Source organism: Magnolia sinica, chromosome 19, assembly GCF_029962835.1.
Source record: "Magnolia sinica isolate HGM2019 chromosome 19, MsV1, whole genome shotgun sequence".
NCBI lineage: Eukaryota > Viridiplantae > Streptophyta > Magnoliopsida > Magnoliales > Magnoliaceae > Magnolia > Magnolia sinica.
The window spans coordinates 22,710,146-22,730,714 of NC_080591.1; the positions used below are offsets into that span (position 1 = coordinate 22,710,146).

A 20,569-nucleotide genomic window follows, 5' to 3' on the forward strand; every position below is an offset into this window, starting at 1 on the left:
TGCATGTTTGTACGTGTGTATATGTTTGCATGCATGGACGGATGGATGGATGGATTTATGTATGGATGCATGGATGGATCGTGGGCCCAAAATCTGAATGGTCCACATGATGTGACACCCCATGAAACCCCCGGGGCCGAACTTTCAGCTTGATCCAAAACTCTGGTGGGCCATAGCAAAGAGAGGCAAATCAAGGGAGGTAACTGTTTCCTTTTGCCATGGCCCACTAGAGTTTTGGATCATGCTGAAAGTTGGGCTCCGGGGGTTTCATAGGGTGTCGCATCACGTGGACTGTTCAGATTTTGGGCTTACATCACGTATCAGAAAGTGCTTACAAGTTCTCGTGAGAATTGGTTCCCAGGTGAGCATTTCACTATATGTTTGTGCGTGTGTGTGCACGCGGCGTCTTTTTCACTATTATTTGATTCTTAAATATGCAAATATTTGTATTTTAGCATCTCCACAAGTATTATTGAAAAATTCCACTATTTTCACCATGTTTCCCTAATGTTTCCCTGAGTAAGTGATATGTGCTTTTAGACCCCTATTAAAGAGAAACTTATCATGCATAACGTCTTTTTGCTAAATATGCAAATATGTGTATTTTAGCATCTTTTGAAGTTTCGTTAAGAATTTCCATCATTTCCTTGTGTTTCCCCAATGTTTCCCTCAATCAGTGATACATTTCTGGGTATTAGCGATAGTATTGGTGATTTCGATACATGTTTCCATATCCCCAAACCGGCGATTCATGTAACGATGCTGATACTACGAACACTGCCTGCAAGCAACCAAGCTTCAAAGTGCCTTGCCCATTTCTTTCTATATTATTTTGCCATGGGCAAAGTGGATAAATTTTGTTCCATTGAATTGACTTTGTAAGTTCTTCCAAGAACTTATGGATTGATTAATTCTACAAGTTAATCAATCTTGTCCAATGATTATTATAGAAAGGCCAATATTCTATTATATTGCTCAGATATGTTTCATTGCTCTTTAACTCACTTTATTATCTGTTGGTACTCAAGTTGGAATTCTGTATGTGGCGTGATTGATAAAAGAGAAAAAGAAAAGAGAAAGAATGAAAGATGGAAGAGAAAAGGAGAGATTAGGGCTCAAACGCTCCCCTCCTCTTGTTTATTAACATGGTTTTCAATAATTAAATAATGCCATCAGTAAGAAAAGCAGGAATGCTCATTATGTCCTAAACATAGATGGGCCATAGAATAACCTCATATCCGATAATACTCCCCCTCAAGCTGGAGCATGTATATCACGAATGCCTAGCTTGATAAAGAGATGATCTAGTTGGGTACGACCTAGAGCTTTCGTGAACATATCTACCAGTTGATCTTGGGACTTGATAAATGACATGCAAATTTCCTTGCTAGCAACTTTTTCCTAGATGAAGTGGTAGTTGACCTTGATGTGCTTTGTCCTCTCATGATAGATAGGGAGTTTGGCAAAATGAGAGGTTGCTTGATTATCATAATACAATCTCATGGTAACCTCAACTATAAACCCAAGTTCGCACATTAATGTCTTTAGCTAAATGAGTTTACATGTCGCATGGGCCATTGCCCTGTATTTTGCCTCAGCAGTTGAACATGCCATAACACTTTGCTTCTTACTCTTCCAAATAACAAGATTGCCGCCTACAAAAGTAAAACAACCATATATGGATTGTATCGGAATCTGCATCAGAATATCCTTTTTCTTGAAGATGACCATTTTGCTTGTGGAGGATACCACAACCAGGAGTTCCCTAGCTCCCTATAAATACTTGAGGCTACGAAGCACAACGTCCATATGAGGGACTCGGGGAGCTTGCATAATTGATTAACAACGTTGATAGGATATGCAACAGCAGGCTCCCGCATAAATTGACTAGCAACGCTGACAGGATATGTAACAGCAGGTTGGGTAATTGTTAGATAAATCAAATTTTCAACAAAGACATCTCTCTGAACCATCAATTAACCAACCCTGATCTGCACTAAGTTTTTGATTTGTATTCATGGGAGTTTCAATGGTTCGCTCTTATAAGACTTGTCTCATCCAATAAATCCATCGCATATTTTCGTTGTGACAAGTTGATGCTCCACTTGGACTTGGCTACCTCAATGCCCAAGAAATACCGAAGACGGCCTAAGCCCTTCATATAGAAATGCTATTGTAAGAATTTCTTCAACTCGTCAATACTTGTATTGTCATTGCCTGTCACGATGATGTCGTCTGCATATACAACCAACACAATAGTGCTCGTCTCACTTCGTCTTACAGAAACCAAGTGGTTGACTTGGTTATGTTTCATTCCAAATTCGAATACAACCTTATTGAACTTGTTGAAACAAGCTCTTAGAGATTGTTTCAACCCAAAAATTGATTTCTTCAGACAACATGCCTTATCTAACTCTCCTTGAGCAATAAACCCAAGTAATTGCTCCATGTAAACTTCTTGAACTAGATCTCCATGAAAAAAAACATTCTTCACATCAAGCTGATACAGTGGCCAATCCAAACCTGCATCAATGGAAACAACCACACATACCGAGTGAAGCTTTGACACAGGTGTGAGAATTTCTCCAAATAGTGGGTCCGAGAGTATCCTTTGGCAACTAACCGGGCTTTTAAATGATCTATTAAGCCATCATAGTTGTATTTTACATTACCCTTTGAATAAAGTTTATACATTACCCTTAAAAAAAATAAAATAAAAATCATGGTTGTATTTTATTGTATACACCCAACTGCACGCTTTCCAGCAAATAATTTAGCTAATGCCAAAGTTTGGTTTTGATAAAGCACAACTATTCCTACTTCCATAACTCGTTTCCACCAATCATAACTGTCTCTTAGAAAGAATGAGGAATAAACACAAATGACAGAGACAAAGCAAATTGTCGAAATGAAGGAGATAAGCCACTCAATGAAATAAAGTTGGAAATATGATGCTAAGTACATGAACGGATACCCTTATGAAGAGCAATAGGTTAATTACCTTCATCTAATGGTATAGCAAGGACTCAAAAGAATGATGATCTCCTGATGGATTAGGAAGATTGGTATAAGTCGTGCTCATATGTGCTCCATTTCCACTTTTGGAATGTCTAGAATTAATTTGCAAAAGCCGATCTGCATTTTGCACAGACACCTCCCCAACTCCATTAGTAATACTAGGTACAATGGGAAGAGTAGTTATGCAACTCTCTTTAACTGCAAGGACTTTTCTTCTTTAGAGAAATATGGAGTTCATTAAAAAAATGTGACATCAACAGACAAATGATGCCTTCGGGAGACGGAATTATAACATTTGTATCCCTATTGGGTACGGGAGTACCCAAGAAAAATATACTAGATAGCTCTTGGTTCAAATTTGTCATGAATATGTTCATGTTGATGCATAAAATGCACAACCGAACACCTTTGGAGGAATAGAGTAGGAAGGAATTTGAGGACACAAGATGGATAGAGGTGACTTTCCATCTAGGGCCTATAGAGGTGTTCGGTTTGTTAGGTATCATGTAGTTAAAATTGTATCACTCCAAAATATTTTTGGAAGCTTCATATTCAACAATAATGCTCTAGCAACCTCAAGTAAATGACTATTCTCATGTTCAATTAACCCATTATGTTGTTGTGTGTGCATATGAAGTTTGGTGAATAATGCCATGAGGCGAAATATATGAGTTAAAGTCATGCGATAAATATTCCTTAGCATTATTTAATGTAGAACACAAACCTTATAAATGAATTAATTTTGTGCTCTCATATGGAATTCTTTAGCAAGAAAGCACTTCTAGCTAATTTTTCATCAAATATAGCCACGTCATATAAAAATAATCATTCACAAAAACAACAAAGTACTTGAAAGTAAATTAACTAATAAGATAAACTGGATTTAAGAATAATCATCCACAAAAATAACAAAGACTTGAAAGTAAATAAACTAATAAGATGAACTGGATCCAAATATCTGAATATATTAAATAAAAATGTTTATCATTTCTCGGAAGTAACAATACTCTGTGGTGTGTACTCGACTCATACGTCTCACTGCCTCCAAGGATCTGAGCTCAGAAAGGCTCGAACTCAGGACAAAGATCGGGGAGGAATTTAGTAGCGAGTAATTCCTTCTTTCACCATCTCTCATAATTGGTAGACAGAGGTTGGTATACGTTTAATTCTTCCCACATGCTTCGCAAGGCTGAATAACACTCTTCGACGCTCTTTCTCCCTGTTGAAGAGTGGAGATATTCTGCAACAACTCGTAGATCTAAGTTAAATTCTTTTTGCTTGAATACATCTCTCTCATATTGTCCTAGACTTTCTTTGCCGTCTTGAGAAAGATAACATTCACACTAATATGAGGCTCTATACTGTTCCATAATAACACTCTAATTTGAGCATCCTTTGCCACCCAATCTTCGTGTTCTATTGAACTTTCTTTAGGCTCGAGAGAATTCAAATATTTTAATTTCCTTTTTCCCATAAGGAAAGCCTCTACTGATGTAGTCCATTGCAAATAATTTGCTCCATTGAGTTTAGTCAATATAATTTGGAAGTTCATCGACTGATATGGAGACACAAGACCAATCTTGGTTTCTTTCTTGATATACATTGATGTAGGCGAAATCAAATACACAAGGGAAGAACGTTTAACTTACCCAATGAGCATTCTAGAAAACCACATGTATCAATGAACACGATCACTTGATAGCACTACTTGATCCAAAAACGTAACGCGTACACTTGTTCTATAATCATTGCCATATGCAACTTTCACACACACACACACACTTTGGATCTTAGATCAAACCACGTGCGCAAATCTGACCACATGCATGATGATCCACTTTTGTCCATCACAATGGTGTTATAAGAAAGTGGGCCTCATACACATTCATCATACATGATTACATGATCCACCATATGGTGGTTGGAAGAGAATTCATGTAGATCAGCCCTCAACAACTTGGGAAGTTGATGGAAGAGATCAATGCCCAAATCGATTTCACTTTGATATCATGTAGTGTGATTGATAAAAGACGCAGGGAAGAAGAAAAGAGGAGAAAGAATGGAGGAAGTGAAAAGGAGAGAATAGGGTTCACACACCCCCTCAATGATTTATTAATGTGGCTTTCAATAATTACAATAATGCTATTAGTAACACAAGCACTGATAGCCATTATGTCCTAAACATAGATGGGTTTTTAGACTAGCCACGGAACAGCCCATATCCGATAACACTATCATTCATTTATGAACTTTTGAGATCTTAAATTCAAGTTACATTTGAAGCCGTTCTTTGAGACTGTTGATCCTTAAAAAGAAAAAAACTGTAAAAGCGATTGTTGGTGCTTGTTGTTTAACATTTGTTAAGTTATAGTACTCTTAGTTGCATCAGGACACTTCGACAGTCCAATCAACAATCAGACTGTCCATTGGGTCCAGCCCACATTTCATGGGTTACCATGGACAATTGCACTAATCAGATGATCTATGCCATCCCTGAGTTGGCCTCTTTTATAGTCATCTGTTTTCCAGGCCATGGATGGGATGGTATATTGTCTGATAGAAGCGATTCTTTGGTTACACAAGCAATCCATGAGTTGGCTCAAATTGTTGTTTGGAACCTATTTTGGTGTAACCAATCTTGACTGTCCATTTTATGGTGCTCATGTGGCTAGATATGTTTGATCAAAGTAACTTTTGTATGTTAACCCATGGAATTTGTGCTAGAGCTAATGCAAGCAGCACAGATCTATCAATTGCACCGTCCAAGTGTCCCAATGCAACTAGGAGCACTATAACTCATAGTGCTCTGAGAGTATTGGATTACTTCTCTTTGTAAAGTTTGTGTTCACTTATTTGGGTTCTTGTTTTCGATGTTTTACTTTCCTCCCATTTCTTGAATGCAATATTAAAAAAAGGAGAAATCTTACCATGCTTCCGTTTCTTGTTGGTTACAGGATGATGAATCATACATTTTACCTGTGCTACTTCAGTTTGACGGGCATCCAGAAGTAGATGAAGAGGTGCTTTCTTGATACCTTAGTATTTTTTAGTAATTTGGATGAAATGCTTTCCATTTTTGGCATTTTGTTCAGCCAATTGGAATCTATTGCCCATTGCCAATCTAGAATGTAATAGGCCAAAATTTTGAAAAGCAACAAAATGCCACTATACTAAAAAAGGCACGTAGAAACTAGTTTCTGTAAATATTAACAAGGCTAGTGGACTGTTGAATATTAATCTGCAGTCCTTTATTTTTGCTCTCTGCTGTGTGTGCTGCTTGGGGAAGTTTTTGAAGATATAGATCCAATCCACTGCAAAACAGCCAGATCTGATTCCAGTTTCTGCTGCAAATAAGATCAGAATTCACATTTGCAATTTTCTGCTGCACCCTGCGCTGATTTTTCATGGAGAGTAGATCTAAATCTGAAATTCATAGATCTCAATCTGCTGTTTGCAGATCCTGCTGCATTAGATTGGTATGAGAGGGAGTTCTTATTCTAGGCTTTCTGGACTTTTTATTTTTTGGTTCTTGTTCCCTGCTTCCAGGACCTATTCTATCCCTGTTCAGCATTCCCCTCCATCCAAATCCCTAGATCTATGCCTAGCCCCAGCCACACATGCTTTTCCATAACCCAAATCCTATTTGCCATGTTCATTCTCAAATTTTTTTTTATCTTCCTCCTAACTGTAACCCTTCTTGCAGTATTTATTTATTTATTTTGAAGGTAACCTTTCTTGAAGTTAAACCTTAACGCCAACCATCTGAGTCCAAACAACATCCAAACATCTAGCTGCAGGCCATGAACTTACCCCACAATGCAAAACCTAACTCCCCAACAACCGTGAAATCCCAACCACAGCCAGATATACCTTCAATTACTTAAATAGTAGCAATTTCTAACACTTAGCAGCCCATCAGTTTCCGTTTCCACAAACCACACCTAAAAATAGAACTTCAGTAGTTCATAACCCCTTTTCCAACTCATAGACATCCTTAACCTATTTCCTGTTGTGTGGCCTGCCTGAGTTCGGATTAGGATGATATTTGGGCTCTTGGTCCATTGCTGGGGGGCACAACTGATAGATTGGCTGGATGGTACACAAGCATCATGGTAGGCCACAGTCAGCTTGAATATGTGGGAGCTTTCCATATAGTTGACCCTATTGGAATATTGTCCACACACACACACACACACATAATTGTATATATTATATACAATAAATATTATTTTGTTTTCACGAGTGCCTCCAACATGAAATACTAATGACCAAACACACTTTACAAACCCATCTATGTAGAAAAATTATGAGAAACAATAACCTATAAGTAACATCAATTTTCAAACACAGATGACCCATTTGTTGGCCTACTAGGATTGGTTGCATTTATATGGACAGGTACAAAACACCCTAAGAGATTTGATGTAGGATAACGAACCACTTCCTCTAAAAGCTCGAATTGATAGAGCATGGTGAATCCTTTATCTCATAGCCTAGGCCCCACATCCCATGGGTTAGGACCTTGGCCGAACCTTCCTCGTGGGCCCCACTTCAAATGGGTTCTACTTGCCTCACATGGGCCGCCCACCCCGAGTATGCCCCTGCATCCCACAGGCTACCCCACTTGAGCCCGGTGTGAAAATGCGCCTGCATTAATCACCCGTGGCGAGGAATCTCAAACACGAGACCTCCCACTCTGATACCACTTTGATGCAGGACAATTAACCATTTGCTATAAAAGCTCGAATAGATTGAGCATGGCGAATCAATCCCTTTATCTCATAGCCCAGGCCCCACATCCCATGGGTTAGGACCTCGGCCGAACCTCCCTCGCAGGCCCCACTTTACATGGGTTCCGCTTCACACGAGCGATACCACTTTGATGCAGGATAATTAACTACTTGCTCTAAAAGCTCGAACTGATAAAGCATGATGAATCAATCCCTTTATCTCATAGCCCAGGCCCCACATCCCATGGGTTAGGTCCTCGGCCGAACCCCCATCGTAGGCCCCACTTCACATGGGTTCCACTTCACACGAGCCACCCACTTCACATGGGTGGGGCCCGCTTTACACGGGCTCACACGGGCTGCCCACCTGTGCCCCTACATCCTATAGGCCACCCCACTCAAGCTTGGTGTGAAAATGCCCCTGCATTAAGATTTCTTTCCTTGCAATGCAAGTACCTTACTAGGATCGGTTCATTCAATGTTTGCCTATGCATAACATAGCATCTAATGATTATTTTCAAACATCTTCCATGCAAGCTTCATTGTTTGGGCAATCAACCAGTGAACATATTCTAATTTAGTTGAAAAAGTGAATTGGTTTCACTACTTTGCACTCTGCAGTTAAAGAACCATTCATTCAAATTACATAAGCTACATGTCATGCAGGGGAACATTGTCTATCGGTTTCCATCACTACAACGAACAGCTTCGTCTCAGCGGAGCGGAAGAAAAGAATATGTTGGGAAAAAGTGGGCTGAGTGGGTTGGAGGGGTTGAGAAATTTTTCGAGGAAAAGAAATGGCCATTCAGGTTGGTTTTCCAACCAAGTTACGTGCATTTCAAGTACTGACGAAGAATAAAGTGAATCTCAACAAGATAACACGGATTGAGAAAATGGGAAAACAAAATAAGTATACGAGTACCAAACTGCCAATTAAATGATTTGTTTGCTCCAAACGCTTCATGAGTGCTGTTTGTAGTAATTCTTGTCATTAGTCATGCCTGTCCTTAATTGCATATCTGTTTTGTTTTTAGAAGTTCTGAAGACATTGGAAATATTGTCAATGAAGTTACTGGGAAAGGGTACCTGTTGAAGGGTGTGCTTCATCTTTCAGCTCTTTCTGAAATGAGAGTTTTTATCTTCTTCAATTATTAATGCTGATGCTGGTTCTTGTTAGATGTCTCAAAATCTGTGCAAAGAGGATTGCTCTTATGCAGCATACTGTGTAAAACTTCTAAGCAGTACTCTCTGTTCATGGTGGATGTGGCTAACATATGCTAGCTGGACCTCTTATACTGGCGGGCCGTCACTGTGGATAGGTCATATCCGAAAAGTCAAGGGGGATGGTCTGTCAAATTCATTCGATGAGCAATCCGCAAAGGAACAGTTAGAGCAGCAACCAGCATTGAACCACTAAGACTCACACCACTGGATGGTCAAAGTTGTTGAATCGCTTCAGATTTCGGCACATTGCCACATCCACAGGTAGTCACAAGATCAATGGTCCTGATCGCCACCTTTGCTGTGGGTACCTTGAGGAGGGAGCTGCATAGAATCTTTATAAAAGGAGCACTGCATACAAGCTTTCCTCTTTGCTAAATAGCTTTCATTTCTTGCCAAGATGAATTGAGTTGACAGCATAGGTGTACATAATTTTCATAATTTATTTTTCTTTATTGATCAGCAATCAAACTTATTGATTTCTACTTCGTTATGTTGCTTCAGATTATTGGTTGGGATAAGGCCTAGATGATGATGATGATGTTGCTTCATATTCACTTCTTCAGTTACATTTGCAAATACAGTCATCTTAGTTTGAGGCTATCAACCAAACTCATCTTAGCCTGTGATTACTTTTTTATTTTCAATGGTTGGCATGCTATTATTTTTTCTTTAACTTGTAGGAAAACTCTCAAATGATTAAAATTGTATGTCCTTGAGCGACTTATGTTAGCATGACCAGATACTTTCTAAATGTTACAGTTTTCTGCTATTAGCATAAAACTTGGTCTGTAATTGGTTGGAGTGAGTTTTACAGTTTTACTACGTTTTCACGTAACAAGTTGTATTCAACACTGGGGTTCCCGGCGTAGATTTTCTTGCTGTTCCAATCAACAATGTTATTGCGGACATTTCTGAAACCATACATATCTGCATTCAGTTTATACATTGTTTGATTTTTTTTCTCTGGGATGTTAGCATGTAGCTTGGCAAAGTCCACATACACCTCTTTATGTTCACCTCTATCTGTGGTCAGTGTGTATGTGCATGACATCTGACCTGTGCATCAGGTGTGCCCCATCGTGTATATGACCTGGCTTAAAATTAGGCAGCTCCTCTTATCAGGCAGGCAGCAGGCCACATGTTGTATGAGTTGCAATGAGTATGGGCTGTTGTCATTCTTCTAAAACCATCAACAGCTTTCTGACAGCCTACCTGATGAGCTGACTGTCGTCTTCTTTGGGACAGATCACCTAACTGCATGATGCCTGGCTTGGATGTCCAACACAAGTGCTAGGTTGGCACATGCAATCATGTGTATAGCTGCACATGAGCTTAGCAGAACTTGTTAAGTGGACAATTTTGAGCATTCAAGCTTTCTAGTCATACATGGACATTTGATGCGGTCTCTTTGCCCATTTTCTGTCATCATGTTATTGGAGTTTTGAGCTAACATGATGCAATTGTAATGCCAAGCTTTGATAACAATAATTGTAGGATGTTGATTCATTATTATGGTTTCTGATGTGAAGTTTGTGATGTTTCAGCAAAGCAGGAACATCGGAGAAGGCGCTGGTTATAGGATTGGGCGGGCTCAATCTTTTTGGCGTTATTGTTCTCAGCAGCATGTTGAGGTATGTTTTCCTATTCACCCTAAATGTTACTTTCCACTTTCTCTGTTGGTTGATCTTCTATTCACACTTCTCATCTCTATTTGAAGGAATGTTGCAGTTATGCCAGGGGGATTTATTTCGTTTGTTTCTGACATATTTCCTCTACTTCAGGTGTGGTCCGATGTTTTGTTCTTAATTGGTTATATATTTGAAGTGCTTAATTGGTTTTACATTATACGGTCCTAGCTATTTGGGGACGGGTTTTGGATCCTAGTTTCGCGTGCATAAACTATATATAGTTATGGATCCCATTCATACATACACACAAATTTTTAATTTTTATATTTATATGTAGAGCTTTGCTAGGTGCAATTGCATTGCCCATGCAATAAAGCTCATGCACACACCACATGTGCCAACATGGCAAATAGGTGTAAGATCCAGTCTGTCCATCAGGTTAATCTGAACTTGTACATCTTTTCCCAAAAATAAAAATACTCCACTCGGCATGTGGGCCCCAATATTGGAAACAGGTGGATGTACTAGAATACTTTCAGCTAAAATTTTCAGAGCTGTACATTTGTTTTGCTAACCATGGCCAACCTCACGAGTGGTTCAACCTGAATCCTGGGTTAGGGCATCAGTACAGTGGTGTTGTTCTGATGGATGGATTTAATCTTGAACCTATCGTGCCATACTGGCATGTGCGGCATGTACATGAGATTTGTTGGACACTTGCGCACTTAGCGAAGCTCTTCTATGTATATATCTATTTGGGGTCAGGTTTACGGATCCCAGCAGTGGGTTTTCATCAGTAGTTCAGTCATCTACAGTGAAAACTGAGACAGATCTGGGAAGGAAAGAACCTTGATAAAGAATCGAAAGGGCTTGGATGGAGGTAGTGAGAAGGGATATGGAGGCTTGTTCACTTACCAAGGATGGGGCCTTAAAAGGAATGATGATGATGATCACGATCATAACCTTGTCCTCGATATTTGGGGCCGGATTTACAAATCCTGTTTCGCTAATGAATCCTAAGGCCCCACTCTCTGTAAGTGAACAAGCCTTCATAACCCTTCTCTCCACTTTTGTCCAGGTCCTCTCAGGTTTTCCTGTCACTTTCCTTTCAAGCTCTTCAACCCTACTCAAAGTTCCCCTCCATACTGGGGTTGTTTGCACATATGGATATAGGGTACTGAATATTGATCTTCAGCAAACACATGGTTTCATGAAACATATAGTTTGGTGAGGTACAGGTTTTGTACATGTGGGTCCATTGTTTGGTGATGCAGGCTGCTTTCTGATGGCTCCCACCATGGATGGGGGATGTCCCAAGTATCTCCCAGGTTGAGATCCTAATCCTTCTTTGACCTAGTTGCAGTCGAATGTGGTCCATTGCTCTTTTCTTATTCATAACTGTCTATTTGTAGCCCAAAGATCGAGGAATTACAATCTTCCAATCTAGGTGATTTTTGGGCCATTTCCCAATCATGGTTTGGGCCCACCCATCAGATCGATGGTTTTGATCACAAAATATGGCCCCCATATGTACTTAATCCTTAATTATGATGAGGCTCTGTTCAGCAGTTAGAATTCTGTTCTAACACAATCCATTGCCTACTGCACTTCTGTTTACGGAACAATAATGCTACATTTCTCATTTTGATCTTAGCCCTCAGTGTTCTGTTCCATCTTTTTTCCAAAAAATAAAATAAAAATAAATATAAAAAATCTTCATCCCGTTCTCTATTGTCAGTGTATTCAGTTGGTGGCTATTTTTTCTTGTTTTAATTTAGTTCATGACTAAAAATGATTGCAGATCTATGCTGCCTCTTTTTTTGCAATTCCACTATTTCGGTGGTTCCTAGTGCGTCAGACAAATGCACAAATTGAGAAGAGGAACCGTGCAAGAGAACAGCGAGCTCAAGCACTTGAGATGCCTGATTCAGCCCTCAGAAGAAAGGTAAATATCCAGAACGCATCTGATCTCTTTATCCATTTCTTGATTGGTTTTCTTTGTATATTGAGAGAGCATACAGTGCTTATCAATTAGTTATCAAGCATTCAATATGAGTACATGCAGTATCCAGACTTTTTCATCTATTGGGCCCTGATGTGGATGGTGTGTATCCAAAAATCACACTGACCCGTAGATCCTGGCGACTGGTTGGAAGAAGCTAGAGGATTTGCAAATTTGCTATTTCAGAAAAAAATCCAACCAAAGATGGACAAATGTTTCTAATTGATGGCTAGGATCAATTGAATGATGTGACTCTTGATGTATGGCCTATCCATGGTGGGTACAACAGATGAACAGTCTGGATCTCATACATGTGTGATGTGCACAGAGATTTGAGTGCCTGTCTGCTTGATGACTAAGATATCAGGTATAACATTTTGCACCTTCTCTTCTATATCTTGCCAACACCTTGTTTTATCACCAGCATTTTTCTTGTATGAGCCTCAGCCTGAGGATGTCTTGTTGGGGCTTGTGTTTCAGTGGTCTAGATTGTTGATCTGATGGGTCCCAATGTGGATAGGACTGGATTCCTGGAAATCTCTGAGACATGTTGGCCTTTTCTTCCTGAGTGTGGATCATTGCTCTATTTCTTTTGTTACTATCTATTTCCAGGCTGCCTATCAAAGGGCTATTACTGTCCAACCTGGGAGATATCTGGGGTGGCCCCATTAGGGGTGCAGCTTGGGCGGGTTGGGATGGGTTGAGGGTCAACCCGAGCCCGATCCGATATCAGGAGCACCCAACTTCACAAACTGACCCAACCTGAATTCCTCTATACTTAACTGGACCAAACTCAACCTGACCCGACCTGATCCGACCTGATCCAACCCGATCCAAATACATATGATTATTCCCTAACCCAACCCAAATTTGCTCAGCCCGAACCCAACATGATTTCAAATTGGGTATGCGTTTTCCAACCCATACTCAACCTGAGCACCTTGACAACCTGACCCGAACTTGGGTTGGGTGAATCTTGTTTGGGTTTACCTGGACCCAAATTGCAGGCCTAGTCCCTATCCAGTGGAGCTCATCAGATAAGCACTCTTGACTCTTCAAACCTAAGTGCCACCCTAAAAAACTGAGGGCGTAAGCCGCAAGGATACCATGCACCACGTGTGAACCACTCCAAATATCTACAACCTTTAAACAATAGCCCTTTAAATGGTGGAATGGATGTTTCTGCCGCTTCTAAATATTAGATAAATGCTATTACGCCGGTTGTGTCATAGAAGTTGCTATGCAGTTCTGTCTTCATTGTGCCCGTGGCAAATGTGTATATGGTGAACCAGACTGTTATTCTTGTGGACCAATGTGGATAGGCAATAGGCCAAAAATCTTACACAATTTTGACAATCCAGTTGGTGTTAGTTTCTTGTGTCTGCAGATCATTGGTCTGTTTTGAGTTAACCATCCACTGATAGGATGGCTACAACAGTCCAATCACCTTAGTTTAAGGATATCGTCCATTACATGGAGGCCCACCACCGTACGCAAGTGTGCATGTACAGTAGAGGTGCTTTGGTGAGCACATCATAGGAATCGATGATGCGTGCATATTAGTCTCATTCATCTAAATTGTGAGCCATTGTTCTCCTTATGAAACTATGATGCATGCATGCGATAGTGTCATTTCCTCTAAATTGTGTCCCTTATTCTCCTGGAAAAACTGCATGCACATTTCGTCTGACTTTTATGATCTTCCGCCTGCACAATTTGTTTAGCTGCTGAGTGCTCGAGACATGGCACGCCAAACAGTCATTTCGCCTGATCGGATCGTGTACAGCACCGAAAAGGACTTCTCTGAGCAAGACTACGAGGCGGGAGATTGGGACCGTCGATTTCGCGAACTATAGAGATCAGATTGAAAGTGCCAGAAAATGCGCATTCAGAAAATACTCATCCCATTTGAGACATGATAGAGAGAAAAGTAAAAGGAAAAAAAGAAGAAGAAAAACACTAGTGTAGGTAAATGAAAATAGCTTTTTATTGAAAAGGGTCTGTACCATATCAATACCCAATAGCATATATGTGGTACATGCACTTGCATATACTGCACTGGAAAAAAGTGAAGCAGGACAGTCGCAGAGATGCTGCATTGTGGGTTTTATGCATTTGTTATGTTTATACAGTTGAGGGCATTTTAGTCGCCCAAGTAATTCATTTCAATTGTCACACTATGGATGTATGGCTTGTGATTTGCATCTGATTCTATTTGATTGTGGATAAAGAGGAATGCACATCTCACTCACATTGCGTGGAAACGAGGAGCAGATGCGCAGAATCGGAACTGCTCATCAGGTGGTTCGCATTTTATAGATGGTTTGTCTGTCTAGAAAATCAGGCTGATCTGATCACCCAGTGTCATGGGTGCATAGAAATGAAGTGTATTGAGTTCTAACTGCTCATTTGGCCATGGATGTGGCCCACCTGATGATAATGTTGGCCTGATTTTTTAGAATTGGCATATGCCAAGTGGTGGGGATCACCAGGCGAGTGGTTCAGATTGGCATATACCCAGTGGAGATCGCCAGTTGAGCGGAGATGCAGATAGGGCTGTCAACTAGTCGGGTCCTTATGTGTAGCGGACCCGCCAAGTGTATTCGGGTTCAGACCACATTGGGTTTGGGATCATACCATGCCTGAGGATCTGGGCTGATCAGGTCTTCAATGTTGGCATTGGGTCTAGTCGAGGCCACTCATACAGGGTTATTTGCATTTCTTGACTCACCGGATGAACATATTGGATCTTGCACAGGTGGGCTTTTACTAAATCTAAGTCAATTACTAAATAATGAATGGGTTTTGCTAAACCTCTTCACCAATGTGACTAGAATCACCACCAAATAATTTGCCACTAATCAAACACTATTTGATTCCAATGACACTCTGAAATAGCAAAAAAGATAATAGAGAAAAAGCCAACCACAAACCACAATGATAAGTAGAAATTACAAAGAACAAGGTATATAATATATTTTCTCAATAATATAACAAAATTCATTTGAATCCAAGCTTAAAAAAAGAAAGAATTCTTCTCATTATTGCGTATGAGCATTCTTAAGTACCATTTGAAAAAGCCTTGAAACACCTTGCTTTAAAAAAGAGCAACCCAATATTGAATCCTCTCTTAATGTAGGTAAGAGAAACCACATGTAATTTGTAACTTAACATTTTTCCCCATAAAACTTATCCTAAAAACTTACTTTTTAAGAGTGAAATACCAAAACCATCCCTCTAAGGGTCCACAAATACTTGGGCCTTGTTTGTTCATATGTAACAAAAGTTATACGGCTTAAAATGTGTAGTTAAAACCATAGTGATTTTGATATCACTATTTTAACACCCATCCTCGTGGGGAGGTTAGTTCTCTGAAGCTTTTAAATGGCACATGGGTTGACCCATCATCAGTCTTAACCTTCATTCATTCTTACAACCAGGAGCAAGCCATGGTATAAAAATCACATCAATCTAGATGATCCAAGTGTGCCATATCGCATGGAAAATGAACGGACAACCAAGAGTGGAGAAAAAAAATGGCTCCAATCATCATCTAAACATGGACTAGATCTTCGACTTGATATGTAGTTCTTACGTAGGCTATGGATTATTCTTTGTAATTAGACAACCTTAGGGCAATCTATCAATTCTGACAAAAGAGGATTTTTTTAATTTTTTAATTTTTAATTTTTAATTTTTTTTAAAGGTCTTCCGTTTCATGCCTTCGGTCAAATATCTGGTGTACGTGTGGAGGGTGGGTCATGAATTTAGAGGACTAAGAATAAACAGACTTTATTGTACCCATTTTACCTTTTATGATAGATTGGTCAATGTAAGGAAATTAAGAAAGTGATTGATATCAAATAAAGAGAGCCTATATCTCACTCGTGAAATGGCAGTGGTATAGTAGTTGAGATTTGACATTCTTGTGAAGATTTGAAGAATCAAGAAAGATGTTTGGAATCTGATCACATGGGGGCTGTGACTAACTTGGGCACTTGAACTTCCATTCCCCACTTAATTGAGCAACCAAGACACTTTATAATAAATACTCCGGACAGAAAGATTCGTGTTGAATGAATGCACTGGTCATTTCCTTCTGGTGTATTTATTATGATTCCAACTTAGCACTTTGGTTTGATGATTCTAACCACGTGATTTATGGCTCGTAACAATGGATGGTTGTAATTGATTGGTCCCATTCAAAGGGTTAAGATCATCCAATCAGCATGATTTTGGCACCATAGTTGGATCCATTGGTATTATTGAATGAATTGATTTGAATCAATGATTGCGCATTTAATGTGTCATTCAAAAGGTTTTGGGACTTTGTTAGCATTGTTTGTAAAGATGGAGGATGTTAGAAAAACCTAATTAATATATACAAGGATTTTTAGCATATTCCCACAAAAAAAAAGACTTTATATTAACAATATTTAAATAACGATGAAAATGGCCACAGCCTAGTTAGTATGAACAATTATAAACAATAACAAACCTCACTAGTAAATAATTTTTTTTTGACATCTACCATTAATTGTGGGGCCTTATAGATGGATGGTGTGGATTGCGTGGATGGGCCCCACAAATAATTCCCCCCATTATCCAAATCTTGAGGGAGAGGAGATGAAGAGAAGAGGATGAGCAATAGTTTTTTGGATTCTTTATTTTTAATGTAAAGAGCTAGATTTTTTGCTTTTTTTTTCTCAAAGGGTGATAGAGTGGTGCAACTTAGAATAGGGTAATCTCATCATAAAAAAAAGCCCCGAAAGTTAATATTTGTCATAAAAAACTAATGAAAAATACAAATATTTAAAATAATAACATATTAATGGTGTGGTTATTTGAAAATTTAACTTTTTGATGCAGATTTTTTCAAATACCCAATTATTAATGGAGGTGTTTATAAAAACCATTGTATACAATGTTACCATGGAATTACCAGTTAGACCTGATTCTAACAGCATCCAATATGGTAGACCAAGGACCTGCCCTACTTTATTTAACAGGTTTAGTCCAATTATTACACCCAGACCTCTTAAATCAGGTTAGGTACCTTGGGTAGACTGGGATCTAATACTTGTTGACTAGCTTGGGTTTAGATGGGATAAACATGTACTTCATTTTCATATACGAGGCAAGTATATTTAGTAATGAGAGCGCCATGTGCATATGCCATATGGTAAGAATACATCATTGGATGATAGTGATCCCCATCAAGATACAACTGAACCTTAAAATGCATTAACTTTAGTTTCGTGGTTTTTAAACTGTAAGTCCTAAAAATAACATTTCATAGATTGAAAAAGATGATCGAATTTAGTTTGTTAATCCATTCTCTTAAATTTTTTTTTTGTTATGTAACTTTTCTTGTACCGTGATTTGGTGGGTCCCCTCTATGTAATGGAATGTTCCAAAAATCAGCCATATTTGAAACTCAAGTGGGTACACCATTTGAAATCATGGCTAAAACATCTAAAAGTATTTGGTGGTGTCTGCCTGAGTTTTGGAGTGGCCTAAAATCAGGTATGACCCCTTGTCCAAGTGAGATGCAATGTGGATGGGGAACCACATCATAGTAGGCTTTATAAACAATAAGGTTTTAATTTAATTACTAGGCATCTACTCTCAACTGTTGTTGTGGTGTGGCCCACCTAAGTCATTTATTAGCCTGATTTTTAGGCATATTGCCCATCATTAAAGGGTGCATCTAATTATTGAGTAGATGTTCAGTGTGTTGGAGTTCAACCCATTTAACGCTGTAGATTGGAGGGTTATTTAGAATTACATTTAATATAATCAATTTTCATTTTGATCCCCAATCTAATAATGTTTAATTTTTTAAAGATCAAAATAAGAACAATTTAGATCTCTCTTCATGATCAATTTTATTTGATTGAGTGCAATCAAATTAACAATTTACGATAAACAGTTGGAGATGGTGACAAATTGTTTCAAGTCTACTTATGAATTATGAATGAGTCATCCTCTAGAGAGGAATATAATCTCCAAAGTTTGACATTAAATCTATTTGATTAGAAGTACACTTGGAGGGAGCATGATAATTTGGTACACCTTTATTATTATAAGTTAAGAGTGTTGAATGGATGTCTTAAATCTGTAAATTCATCAGTCTGTCAATGACAGGTTCGATGTCATCGAGTTTTTACGGATTTTCTCCGGTAGGATGCTGGACATATTGGGTGTCATTTCGATGTCATAGAAGAGTATTTGATGACATCGAAATCTAAGTTTAATGTCATTGAAGATACCATGCTTTGACTCTGGATAATTTTGATGTTATTTCGATGACATCGAAGTCCCATCAAATGTGTCATCGAATGTATGCTAATATTTGTGAATTTGCGGGATTTGTTTCATATTTCAATTGTGATTCTTCCAAAGGCTATATATTTTGGTGTAATCGAGATTGGAAAGTATCTATGACTTTTAAATTCGTTCCAAGGGTTTCAAGGGTGTGGCTTGGGGATTGATTCGAGGTTGTTCGGATTGGGTAATCTCTTTTCTCTTATAATTTTCTGCTTTCATAATGCTTTCTGTCACTTTGTACTATTGTTTTTTTTTTTTTTTTCTTTCCTGCAAGAGTTTCTCCACGTTAAATCTGCTTTGTTTGCATTGTGTTTGCTTGGTGTGATTGGATTACTCCACTTGATTCATCTCTGTGTGCTTCTGCAGTCCCCCAACAAAGAGATGTCAGAGTTAGTCTCTAATTGGAATTTCTTTGCATTGGAGGTTTATAATATATTTACAGGTCTTTAATTTGAGATACTTCTCCCCTCTTTCTTTCTCTCCTTTAGCTTTAGCCCTTGAGAAATCTCTTCCCTCCTAAAAACCTCAATCAACCAAATTAGAAATCTTTTGGTATATATAGTATTATTTTCTTTTGCAATGGAAAGTCAACATCTCTTGTAGGTTTTCTCTGTCTCCTTGCATGTTTTTATCTAGTGAAGAAGACGATCATAGTTCCACATTCGTGATAATTTTGTGTTTAGAAAATTTTATATTAGCATATTTTTTACTGTTTCTGTTTAGAATGGTTTAATCAAGTGTGGTGAAGTCAAGAAATGCACTGATTATGAATGAGTCAGAACAAGTTCAAATCTTTAAAAGATAAGGGAAAGGCATAAAAGGAATTAGATGAAGGTAATAAGAAAAGTCTTTATAACCTATGGTATAATCGAAAGTATAACTCTTGATAGAGTGGAACAATAAAAAAAGACTCATGTAGCCAACCTTAATTAATTTAAATAAATCTTAGATGACAATGGAGAAAAGAGAGAAAGATCAAAATGTGAGGCAAGGAAGTTGTTATAAAGAGAGGGGTGCAGAACAGAAAGCCGAAAGAGAGTGTGTGACAGTTGGTCATGCAAAGAGAGGAAAGGATTCAAAAGCATAAATGTTCCTCAACAGCATGCATTAGTAGTTTACCATAAAATCTATGTGAATTGAAATCACCCGATGTGCTGCTCAGCCTCTAATTTTAATTATTTTAATTAATTGGAATCCATGTGAATGTCTATAAAATACATTGGTGGAGAGAGAATAAAACCCGCGGATCTTAATACAGCCTAACATGATCCGTGTTAGAAATCCACTTCTTCCCTCGTCTGCACCAGATCATGTTAGGACTTGATACCAAGATCAATCACATCCAAAACTCAAGTAGGCCACACCAAAGAATCAAGAGAATCACCATTGAAAAATTTCTAGAGCCTTAAGGAAGATCAAATAAATATTTATTTGATGTAATCATGTCAAATAAATATCATTAGTACCCATGAAAATTTCAACGGTAGTCGCCTTCAATCCCACTTTTGCCTATGGTGTGGCTTACTTGAATTTTGGATGAGCATGATTTTTGGTCTTACTTCTTAAAATAAGACCGTCCAAACGATGAATGGATTGGATGTCAGACGCACCTAACGGTGGGCCCACAGAGACTTATG

At 38.6% G+C, this 20,569-nt stretch overlaps 1 protein-coding gene and 1 long non-coding RNA gene across 2 annotated transcripts in view; both read left to right on the plus strand.

The window, feature by feature from the left end:
- Positions 1-14,782, plus strand: part of LOC131234858 (uncharacterized protein At5g03900, chloroplastic) — a 30,071-nt gene extending 15,289 nt beyond the window's left edge. The window contains exons 8-13 of the mRNA XM_058231841.1: positions 5,973-6,038; positions 8,415-8,557; positions 10,517-10,603; positions 10,690-10,753; positions 12,402-12,545; positions 14,327-14,782. Of these exons, the coding sequence (XP_058087824.1) occupies positions 5,973-6,038; positions 8,415-8,557; positions 10,517-10,603; positions 10,690-10,753; positions 12,402-12,545; positions 14,327-14,458 (636 nt within the window). The 3' untranslated portion in view covers positions 14,459-14,782. The remainder of the gene's footprint in view (positions 1-5,972; positions 6,039-8,414; positions 8,558-10,516; positions 10,604-10,689; positions 10,754-12,401; positions 12,546-14,326) is intronic.
- On the plus strand, positions 8,564-9,880 carry LOC131234859 (uncharacterized). Its single transcript, XR_009165811.1, has 2 exons — positions 8,564-8,844; positions 9,474-9,880. It is a non-coding gene; the product is annotated as an uncharacterized LOC131234859 (long non-coding RNA).
- Positions 14,783-20,569: the final 5,787 nt, after the last annotated feature.